The 11908-nt window shown below is 40.9% G+C and overlaps 1 protein-coding gene across 1 annotated transcript; it reads right to left on the minus strand.

Annotated features, from left to right (window-relative positions):
* Positions 1-4784: 4784 nt before the first annotated feature.
* Positions 4785-11834, minus strand: dnaja2b (DnaJ heat shock protein family (Hsp40) member A2b). The gene is made up of 9 exons (XM_004553276.4): positions 11674-11834; positions 10721-10780; positions 10151-10377; positions 9987-10067; positions 9738-9871; positions 9429-9625; positions 9140-9284; positions 6922-7049; positions 4785-6834 (listed from the first exon to the last, which is right to left on the minus strand). The coding sequence occupies exons 1-9, from the start codon at positions 11749-11751 to the stop codon at positions 6646-6648; spliced, it is 1239 nt and encodes a 412-aa protein (XP_004553333.1). The 5' UTR covers positions 11752-11834; the 3' UTR covers positions 4785-6645.
* Positions 11835-11908: the final 74 nt, after the last annotated feature.

Raw genomic sequence — 11908 nt, forward strand, 5'->3', positions numbered from 1 at the left:
TGTTAGACTTACAGCCACATCACCCAGATTACTGTGTTGCATGTGTGAAAAGCCAAATATTAAAGAACCTAAAAGGAGCAAAATTCGTAACTGCTTTTTCTTTAATACCCTAGTCCTTGTGGCAAATCTGTGCATTATTCAATAATATTAAATTGTGGTTTGCATGTAGCACATCAAATCGCTAAAGCAAGTAGAAAACAACTCGGTGACTGCAGCTTAACTGGGTGTACTGATGTGAGCAACAATTGTATTGCCAGTTAACACAGCTTTTTACTAAGGAGGATGTTTTATCTTTCAGAGGTTATTCAATATTACTTAACCTGAGTATTAAGGAGCAACTGAGCATTTCAGAGATATACAGTTTTCTAATATTACAAACCACCCCTTTATAGTGAAGTGCTTACTTGCAATAGCTATGTTGTTAATGTGTCTGCTTCTACTAAGATTGGCATCACAGGGTGTGTGGAGCATACTGCCCTCTACATGGCAGAACCAAAGTCAAAGGATTACAGGCCAGGCGTGGGGCCATGTCTCCTTGTCAGACGTCCTCCTCTTGGTGGATGTCAAGTATGATGTGGTCACTCAATTGCTGTATACAGAAATGCTTCAGGAGCACCATAGTAAGGAAATGTTCCTCTACACTGTCACCTAAGTACACCTTAATCACAATGAAGGAGTCTGCTTTGGATGCTTCATGTTTCTGTCATTACTTCTTTGTTGATCCACAGCTAAGAGCGTCTGGGAGATGATGCCGACATGGCAACAGCATCAGGAAGTAGAACAGTTGGAGGATCGTGCAGATGAAGCTTTGGCATCTGTTGATATGCTCAGCTTAGCTGAGCTGCCAGGAGCTTTCAGGATGTACAAGTAACACACATAGATCATGTTTTTGCTACTTTGCTTGAGTGTTTGAACTTGGCTACACTGCCACTGGTCGGGGATATAAGGAGTCAGTGTGTTATCCAAAAACTAAAAAAGGATGTGCATAAACAACTTTGTTAAATAGCACACGTAACGGCAAAGAAAATGGTTTATCAAAACAGATGGGTTAATTTGTAGATCCATCAATTTTCCTGACTGCTTATTTAACTAAAGGGTTGAAAAGGGATAGATCCCATCTCAGGTGGCATAGGCCAACAGGCAGGATACACTTTGGACAAGTTCAGCACAGGGAGAACAAAAAGCAACAGACGATTCACACTCACATTCATACGTACTGGCACTTTAGGGTCTACTATTAAGATGGCATTCATATATTTGTATTATGTCTGTATTATGGATGGAAAGCATTTAGTTTGATTCATGTTAAGCCAAAGCACCATGGTAAAGCTTATTTCCCTTCAGGGCCTGTATGAGTGCATCTTTTAGAAGTTGTCCTGAGCAGTCCTGGTCTGCCGTTTCTCTTCTGAATGAGTTGCACAAATTTTGTCAACAAGAACATGATGCACTTACAGTCCTGCATGAGAGGTAAATTATTTCAAGTAGTTTCATACATTTGACTTAAGAGAGTTTTTTGGGGGGAAATACCACCATGAAACCCTGAGAGGGAAAGGGTTGATTCATCAATCTTTTATCTTCCAGGCTCCATGGGGAGAGCCTGAAACTGTTGTGTCTGTACGTCAGGTTGGCAACTATTAGAGCTCAGAGAGAGAAACTTTCCTATACAGCTCTTCTGGCTGCTCACCAGTCCTGGGAGACATGGTGAGCCAAAACAACACTCAGAGTATACAACAGTTTGTATTCACAATCATCAAGTTTTCATATCCTTTGTGTACTGTCTGTCCATTCAGGCCACATGTTAACGGTCCACGTAGAGCAGAGCAGGCCTCCTTGTGGCTACATGGAAAAGCACAAGAGAAAGAGTATGACTTTGAGACAATAGAGCAGGTATTACAAATCAGACTGTGGACAGCAAACTCCTGTTATAATATTGCTCTCAGATTATATACATGATCTTTTTTAGTGGGTTAACATTACTTTTATAAGTAATAGAGCTACATTTTTGGTCCACTTATAGCAGTCAGTGCTGCAGCTGCTGGTGCTGACTCAAGAGGAGGAGAGGAAGCAACTTATCACATTAATACATGGAATCTCCATAAAGGATGTGCAGGCACCAGCATTCACAGTGCCTCCAAAATATGGTAATAAAGAGTTTTATTTTTCCCAGCAGAATTTATTTAGAATTCACTTCTTTTTGATTTCCATCATTTCTCCACTTCATTATCTTCTTTCCTGTTTCCTCGACAGACAATCATCATCAAGTTCCTTTGAGGAATGGCTGTATTAAAAGGCTGCATCAAATTCATGCTTGGTTGCAGGCACACAGTGGTACTCAGAGCCCTCTACAGCAAACTAACCCTGAACCACAACCGATGGCCCAGCTCAAAGTGCAGGCCTACAGAGAATGGTCCCAACTTCTCCTGGAAGACTGTGCCCTGCTTCTTCTAACCCATCTAACAGAACTTCAGGAAGTCCAAGCTTCTGCTTTACTGCAAGCGATGATGGATGGGGTGAGTCGAGGCAATCACAACATACAAGTCAAAGCAAGAAAACCTACAAAAGGCTGTAATGTTAATAGTGGTGCATCTTGTCTCTTTGTTTAGAATGCACAGCTTCTCCAGGCTTTGCAGGATAAATATAAATCTGAATTTCAAGCTCAGTGCTTTAGCAACCTGCTCCACCTCCTGATCTCAGATGCTCCCCTTAGTTCAGGCTCTATGTTAAATCCTTATCCAAACTTTACTGAAACCAGCAGCAGCAAGCAAATCATAGTTCAGTCCTCTTACACTGGACAGGCAGAAGTCCAAAACATGAGTGGGGGATCAGCTGAAGCTGAGACGGTTGATTCAAGCAAAAGCAGCAACGGTGTAGTGAATGAAGTCCAAAATGCGGATGGGACTTACAAACACGATTTCTGTTCAGGTATTAAAAACATTTAATAACTAATTATCCTAATAAAATAACATTTTCCTAAAACTGTGGGAATAATATGCTTTGAACTCCAACAGGTTGTGGAGCAGTCATGGAGGACCTGCCCTACTTGGAGATCCTGTGTGTGTCAGATGCTCGTGAGGGTCTTGCTGCAGATGGAGGAGCCAAAGAGGAAGCAGAGGGCAGTGAATTAAAGAGCCCCCAGAGCTGTGAGAAACAGGGCTCTTTAATCACCCTCGCCTGGAGCAAACCACCAGAGGATGACATAGACAGCGCAGCAGAGCCTGCAGATGGGTGTACAGGACAGATTCAGGATGGTGCAAGAAGTCTGAAGACGCAAGCACGGCCTACACAATGTGATGTGTCAGATCAAGAGAGAGGTGGAGAAGAGCTGAAACCTACTGGGTTGAAGTCTGGTACTCCAGATCACTGTGACACACAGTCTGCAAACCAGCAGTGCAGCACAGTAGAAGAGGTACTTCATAAGAGTGTAGCAGAACGTAATTCACTGTGACTGTCACTGAACTCATGTGTTCACTTTCTGAATTCTTATTAGCTGGCCTTCAGTAACAGACAAACAGCCGATCAACCAAATGAAGGAGAAGCTGTATTTGAATGTGGCTTACAAACACATGCTTTGGTGGCAGAGAGCAAGGAAGCCGCACAGCCACACCCTATGGCTGATTCCTCTGAAGCTAACCCACATGCAGACGACTTCTGCTATGGGACATGCAAGGACATAACTAATGCTGACAGGGTTGTGACTGAGGTGGAAACAGAGTCCAAGCAGTGGGACATGACAGACCCTGAACTTGATTGCTATAAGGAGCAGAAATACTGTCCAGAAGAAACAGTAAGAGTAGTCTTGACATATTCTGGTTAGATCGGTTCTCATTTAAAACATACAACCAGCTATTTTCCCACCATGTTCCAGGTAGACTATAGCCTGTCAGAATGTAAGGCAAAGAAGGAAGCTTCTCTGATGGAGAGAGAACGAGTGAGCGAACCGGTGTCTGCAATGGAGAGAGAGAGGACAATGCGCAACCTAGTGGACATGCAAAGAAAAGTTGAACAAAGGCAACAGAGAGACAGAGAGAGGCAACTGCTCAGGGTGAGACAAGGTGTAGAGAGGGACACTGCATGCTCATGACTCAGAAATGAAAGCAGAATTGATGTTACATTGTTAGCATGTCTTTCAGGTTCAGGAGCGCCTGTCAATCATCCAGAACAGAAAGGCAGAGGAAGACCTGCTTGGCCTGAAACACACAGACAGGATAAAGCACCTTACTCAAGATCTACCACTGGTAACTACATATTGAGGAACTGTATACTTAAAAAAACCCTCAAAAACAATGAATTAGCATGCTATCTTATCATCATATTGTCTACTTTTTAGGAAGATAAGAACAAGCAGAAGACTGTTGTGAAAGAGCGTCTGGAGCAACTCAGAAGAGAGCGCTCTTATGTCATGCAGTCTAAAAGAGATAGGTAAATGACACCCTCTTGAATCTGCCAGTCAACACCAAATTAATATTGACCGCATTTATTTCAACACTATTTTTTAATCCTTTAGAAATACCACAGGGTTTAAAGAACTCCTGGGTCCAGTTGCCCTCCAGAGCAGAGACACGGAGGATGCAGAAGACTGAGTCACAACACAGTCACAAAAATACCAACAAATGTACGCTTTTCTTATTTTGAATATATTGAGGCACCAATTGTCTAATGTGTTTAGGTTTAATGGTGCAGATTTCCTATCAGCAGTATTTCCTTTTGTTCGGGGTTGTAACAAAACTTATACAGAATGCTCAGAAACCAGTACAGGTTGTACATATGAAAACAGAACAGCTCAATGAACTTGCAGTCATTTATTGTACAGTTTAATCATAATCTCGACAACCATAAGCATCAACAATAATGTAATTTACCAATGACCCTTGTGTACAGACTATCCCGTGGGCTAAATTAAATACACAATGAGTCACAGAGGTGCGTGATAACAGTCTACAGTGGCTCCATTAACTTCTCTTCATCTGAACATAACATTTATTACCATTATGTAAGAAAAAAAGTTGTGGCTAAAGAAAGACACTGCTGTTGACTCTGAATGCACCTGTGGAGTAGGACTGTATTTATTTACAGGTATATGGGGGTGGGACTCTTATAACATGTTGAGGGACAAAGGTTTGGCTAACAAGAATAGGGAGATATGTATAACATAGAGGGTTTGGTGCAGGCTCAGTGGTTTTCCTGCAAGCCAGGAGAACTTCTCAGTCCTGGTGAGAATAAAACTGTCCATGTGGGGAAGATTCTCAGCAAATAAACATTTTTTTCTCCTTCCCTAACTTTATATAATATCCACTCGCACTGCAGTCCAATATAAAGCAGGAATACCTACCACCCTAATAAGCCAGAACATTCCACAGCAGCTCCCACACACTGAGCCACTGCATAACACACATACAAGTAGTATACAAGTTTGACCTCCACTCAAATGAACACAAAACTTCAAGTTCAGAGGTCTCAAACACACTAACCCCCCGCTTCAGACATGCAATTGTTTCCATTAATCAACTGAACTTGTCGGCTTCATGTCTGAACATTGATCGTCTCTCTTCAATAATGGCAAGACTGTGAATGTGCATGTGTCTTGAATCAGTAACGACTATAATTTGAAGAGTTGTATATGATGCTTTTTTCCTGATCCAGAAGAGAAATGTTTGTCCCTGGGTGGATGTGTTAGGGGAAGGGTACAGCTCTCCAAGGAGCACCATGCAGTACAAATACAGAACCTGCCCCTTTTTACACTATTGGAGAGAACTAAACATTCGAAAATTTACTTGTCTTCAATTAAAGAACCTTAACTAAAGTGCTATACATCTGCACAGCATAATTTTTTCACTTTAAAGATTAATGAATGTTATCTCTGTCTGAATGTCTGAAAAGGGGCTTATCATTCACACCTACATAGACAAAAACAGCTTACATATGAGAAAAAAACAAAACAAAAAACAAATGTGCCTGGCAGGCAGGTAACTTTAGTCAGGCCTTTAATATGTGTGTGTGGCAGCTAGGAACTGAACAGAACCAGCAAATCCCATTTTCAAAATATGACACGTATAATCAGGTTAGCGCTGATGGGAGCAGGGCACTTTAATAGTGGTGACACACTGAAATCGAAACACCTGTGGTGCCAGATGTTTATGTAATGTCTGGACCCTAGTTTTACACGGGCAAGCTCTTTAGCAAACGGCAGCATGCGCTTGTGTGTAAAAGATTTTAAACTATATTTTTTACAAGACAGTCAACAAAAATTGAATTTTATACATTACCTTTCATTATAGGAAAGACAAGTCTAAACATTTAGGATGAAAACAAAGGGATCTAAATCATGTTAATTCAATAAACCTCTGAAAATGGGGCCACCTTCCTGCTGCTGGCTTTGAAGAGCACTACTGTTCATAAACATAAAATGATCATAACACATCCAGGATCACTGTCTTATGGGCACCATGGAGCTGAACGAAGGGGGGGGAATTTTGTGTGAGACTAAAAAACAAAAAACAAAAAAGAAATTATATATATATATATATATTCTCTTTTTCATGTGAGTCTTGAGAGGAGGAAAATGTATGAGTCGCAAATCTTGAATGGTGTTAGCAATGGGACTTTTGTGTTTTTATGCTTCTATGTGTGTGCAAGTCTGTAGTCTTTCTATTGGTGTGCGCACTGCACTCCTGGGCCATGATGACCGCCTTCCTCATCAGAACTATCATTGTAGGCCTCTCTCCTGGCTCCGCTTCCTGAACCTTGACTTCTGTCAAAATCTGTTAGGTCAACTTCCTCGGCATCTGCTGCAATAACGGGAGTCTCCGCACGGGCAGGCAGCAAGCACTCGAGTTCCTGAAAGAAGACAAACATCCATCACGACATTGTATTCACTCTAACATTTTGCGAGTTGTGATTTTTGTTTTCTCTATTGCAACTCACATTCAGCTTTTCAGGGTTAATCCAATTGTTTTCAGGGAACTGGACCTCAAACTTAATGTAAAGATCTCCCTTCTCAAATGGATTTCTGTACTGAGGCATCCCCTCTCCTTTCACCACTCGAATGCAGCCTGCCACAAACACACAAAGGAGAAACGGCACACAGATTCAACAACAATTGTACACTAGAGTGCGAGGTCTATGTGCTCTCCAACAGAGTCTAAATATAAGATGGATCTAGCCACAGTGATATCATCCACTGACATCATCTCTCGCACTGAGCATTATCACAGTTGCTGTGTTAGTGAGGTATTGATCCGACAGTGAAACCAGGGGACACAGTAAACCCTAGGGACTTGTCAACCACAAGGTAGGCTTGCCCTAAACCATACTGTGATTTATGGTCCTTTCAAATCTGATAGGTAGGGGTGCAACGATACACAAAATTCACGGTTCGGTTCGATACTTTGGTGTCACGGTTCGATATTTTTTCGATACAAAAAAATGTTCATGCTTTTTTAATTTGTCATTTATTAAAATTATAAATATATATTTGAACTCAAACGTACAGTTTTTTAATTTAATGTTGCTGAAACAACAAAGGGATAAAATAATAAATCTGATCGAGAAATCACTCATCTTTGGAAAAGAGAGTTTATTACAGAGAAATGGCTCTTTCCAAAATAAAAGCTATACTATACGCTTCTTCTGGGCTATATTCTCAGCAGCATATTAAACATATCAGGTCCCCATAAGGAGAATCACGTGCTAACGGCTGTCTAAATGACTCGGGTAAAGTTTGTAGCATGTGTGCTTGTTGTTTTTGTCTGCTTCCACTTGTCTTTGCACTATGGTGATGTCGGCGTAAATGTGCAGTCATATTCATTTTGTTCCCACTAGTGCTGTCAGCGTTAATCTGAAATGACGTTAACGCCACAACACGGCAAATCTCCGTTAATGAGCAAACTGCGCTAACGCAGTAGTTCCCACCCATGTAATTGAGCATTGCGTGGCACATCCGACATACTGTTTTACTTTTGTCCATGACGCGCTTGCCTTCAGGGTCATACTTCACATGAAGACCAAAATAGTTCCAAAGGCCAGATCTGAATGAGGGTGGGGGAGGTTCAATTTGCCATGTTGTAACGAGCTTAGCTTCTGTCTTGCTAGCTTGCGCTGCACTCAGTGGATCTGTGCTCGACAGTGCAGCCTAGGCGGAGTAGTCGAACGCAGATCCACTGAGCTGTCAACACAGACAGCATCGTCAGAAGAAAAGTTGATAAAATAAATTAAAAATTTTGCATTGTTCGATACATATGCGTACCAAACGGAAAGCACTGTATCGAACAGTTCAATATCGATACGAGTATCGTTGCACCCCTACTGATAGGGTCTAATATTTTCACATTTAAAATTTTTTAAAAATAATGAATGGTTAAAAGTAAGATTTGAAACTAGAGACACCAAAAGAAAACCCAAAACAAAACAACTTTATCACAAATTTCATAGCTCAACTTCGCTAATTGGTTGATTTCCTAATATAAACAGGCTTCTTTTTGGGAACAAGTGACGTCGCCCCCTGCTGCCCATTAGACAAAATTAGTTATACTATACATCAGCATTTCGACTTTTCTGACATGGAAGCTACATCTATCTTTTATATACAGCCTGTGGTTTCCATATTTATTCTGAACCTGGAATTTATAATATAATATAATATAAACTATGGTGCAAGTTGTCAAAATTGTCATGCAAACGATATTTTAAGACTTAGATTATACATGTGTCTGTGCTTATCATACATGCTAATGCCACAGTTTTAACTCAAATGCAGTTTTATAGTTACATGTTTATTTAGAAAACTAGTGTTAGATTTTACATTGTTAAGTTTGAAATGTCCCAAAAAAGTATATGTATTCTCAACAACTTGAAACAATGACAGCTTTTTCACAAGACAGTTAATTATATAGCACAACCTTGAGAAATTACCAGAAAATTCTACAACACCAAGGTGACTTGTTAAAACAATCTAATTTTGTTTTCAATTTGGTTCACATTAGATGTTTATATTCTCTCTTTTATGCTGTCCTAAAAATAAATGCTGGCACCAACACTTGCAGTAAAACATAAGTATTCATCCAATAAATTTCCTTCTGTCCAACCAAAAAAGAAAGAATGTCATAACAGAAAAAATAAATTAAAGTAAAGGGAAGATGTTTACCTGGCTCAATGACCTTTCCAGGTGGGTATTTAACAAGCAACTGACGTCCGTCGAGGTGTGTGACTGTGAACTGGAAGCCGCACAGAGCCTCAACCAGGCCGATACGATGAACCATGTGAAGATCGCTGCCATCACGGCGGAAATCCTATTTGAGATATAAAACCCATATTTGTTGCTTAGGTTCATTACATCAAATCGCTTGGATAAATGTAGACTTTATTCATTATCCAAGTTATTCTATTATTAAAAACAGTTTTGTAATCAATAGGAGCTGTCTGTTTTGGGGTACCTCATGTTCTTTCTCTTGCAGCACCAGAACTATATCTCCTGGTTCCATGCCTGGTGCTTGGTCAGCTTCTCCAGTGAATGTGATCTTCTGTCCATGTCTCATGCCTTTGTCCACGTGAACTTCAAGAACCTTAGTCTCCTTACAGACTTTATGACCCTCACACTTTCTGCAGCGGTCCTTTTCATTTATCACTTCACCTGGACAACAACCACACACACAGAATAGAAGACCTCAGAGAGCTGTTTTGCTGCGGTTTGTACATTAACTTTGTTTTTAATGTCAGTTTGCAGGTGTGTGGGGATACATTACCCTCCCCATTGCAATCTGTGCAGACTGACTGCATCTGCTGAACCATTCCTGGGGCCAGCTGTCTAATCATGATTCTCATGCCCCGTCCTCTGCATGCTACACACTTCTGCACAGCTCCTGCCTTACCACCCTGACTAAAAGCCAACAGTAAAGTATCAGCATTATTATCCATTTAGAGCAACTGCAAATCATTCATCAGACAGCCTTAAAACTACAAATCAATATAATTTTAACAAAAAGGAAACTCACCCATTACAGGCACTACACAGCACATTCTTACTGAGCTGCAGTTTTGTGGTTTTACCATTGTACAAGTCTTCAAGAGAAACCCTGTAACAACACGATTTGTAAGTACACATACTGCATTACATATGCACCATCCACTGAAGCATCCATCAAACAACAACACTTACTTCAGCGGGTGTACCATATCATCTCCTCTCCTCCTGCCTCCATTGCGTCCTCTTCCTTGTCCCCCCATGAACCCAAACAGTCCTCCACCAAAAATGTGAGAGAAGATATCCTCCATGCCAGGTCCTCCTCCTCCTCCCTCCCGTAAGCCTTGCTCTCCATAGCGGTCATAAAGCTCCTTTTTTTCTGGGTTTGTCAATACCTCATATGCAAAACTTATCTCTTTAAACTGGAAAATGAACAAAGCACAATCAGACAGGTTGAACTGGTGCATGAAGAAAATAAATTCAGTGCACCTCAACAACAGTTCCCTTTTACAAAGCACAAAGGACTTAAAAGAGGCTTTAAGATTTGAGTCATAGAGAAATAAATATATTTTTAAAAAGCATTCTTCTCTAGTGGAAAGCCTGTGTCACATTTTGTACTCCAATCTGTGCCTAGGAGTAATCCTCAAAGCACTGGGCTATGTGATCATTATAAATGGAGGCGACATCATTTCTGCATGCCCAATTGTTGATCAACTGAGCATCCTTTGGTGCTGTTGCTAACACTACTGTTTTGGTGCATCATACCTTGTCTCCAGCTTCAGGGTTCTTGTCAGGGTGGTACTCTTTGGCCAATTTGCGGTAGGCCTGTAATAAACCAAAAAAAATAAAAAAAATATCAGCGTGAAGAAAGCTGGGTCACAGACCTAAGCTCATGTGCCTGTAGCAAGACGCTTCAATTAGCTTGCTGTCTAAAACAACAGGATATAGTCAAGATCATGGTTGCATGTAACATGTCAGAAACTCAACAACACTGCTTCCAAATAGTCAGCTTTTGACTTGCCAGCGTTATTTTGAATCCCGATAGACGGAAATACAAGGTCTTTATTACGAGACAAAAATAAGATGAATACACAAGCTGTATAAGTTGTGTTATGTCGGGTTTTGCAGAGAACGCAGCAGTTGTCAAATATGAGCCATTAGCATCTGCTTGATGTTTGAATGGATTTTAAAGGGAATAACGCCTGGACGTTGGCTAATGTAGCTGCACGAATGGTGGCATGAACGTTAGCTTGTGACCATCACACACGTTGTTTATAGCGTTGCCTAACATCAATACTGATAAGCATGATCAAGTATTACACTGGGGTTGGCAGTTTATTAAGCTAAGTGTCTCGTTTAGCGAGTGTTGTTTCGTTACTGAGTTGGTGGGGACTATTTGCTGGAATTTAGCATTAGTAGCCGGCAAGCTATCACACTCGTGTTTACCAGTGTTATCTCTGTTTTCAAAGAGACTAACTTCATCCTTATCACGTATTTAGAAACACTTATAAGCAATCATTCAATGCCAATGTGTCGCTTAAATTATGTTTAAAAGTCCGGTGATGTATCCCGCTGTTATCCAGCTCATTTTACTGGCTAAGCTAGCTAAACATCCATTAGCTTGTTTGTAGGCCACATTTGCTCTGGTGACCTCTCTTCCTCTTTTTTCAATTTTGTTTGAACTCCAAGACATTCATTTCACTGTAGCATTTACGTACCTTTTTAAGTTCATTTTCAGACGCAGACGGCGAAACTCCGAGGATGTCGTACAATTTAGTATCCACAACGCCCGACATGACGCTAACCGGCAACTACAGAGAGACCTTCTCCGGAGGAGGTTCAGCTGTGCGACGATACGCGGATCTACCGGCTGGGACTGTCCGGACTTTTGCCAGAAGCAGCACAGACAAACACCCCATGACAAAAAGATGCTGAAACATGGCACATACTTAT

This window comes from Maylandia zebra, linkage group LG7 (assembly GCF_041146795.1).
Source record: "Maylandia zebra isolate NMK-2024a linkage group LG7, Mzebra_GT3a, whole genome shotgun sequence".
NCBI classification, from domain to species: domain Eukaryota; kingdom Metazoa; phylum Chordata; class Actinopteri; order Cichliformes; family Cichlidae; genus Maylandia; species Maylandia zebra.

Coding starts and splice junctions, on each gene's coding strand:
- dnaja2b (XM_004553276.4), bottom strand. CDS start 11,751: ATGTCGGGCGTTGTGGATACTAAATTGTACGACATCCTCGGAGTTTCG. Junction 10,068..10,150: donor GATATGGTACACCCGCTGAA/GTAAGTGTTGTT, acceptor GTGTTGTTACAG/GGTTTCTCTTGAAGACTTGT. Junction 7,050..9,139: donor TGGAAAGGTCATTGAGCCAG/GTAAACATCTTC, acceptor TGTTTGTGGCAG/GCTGCATTCGAGTGGTGAAA.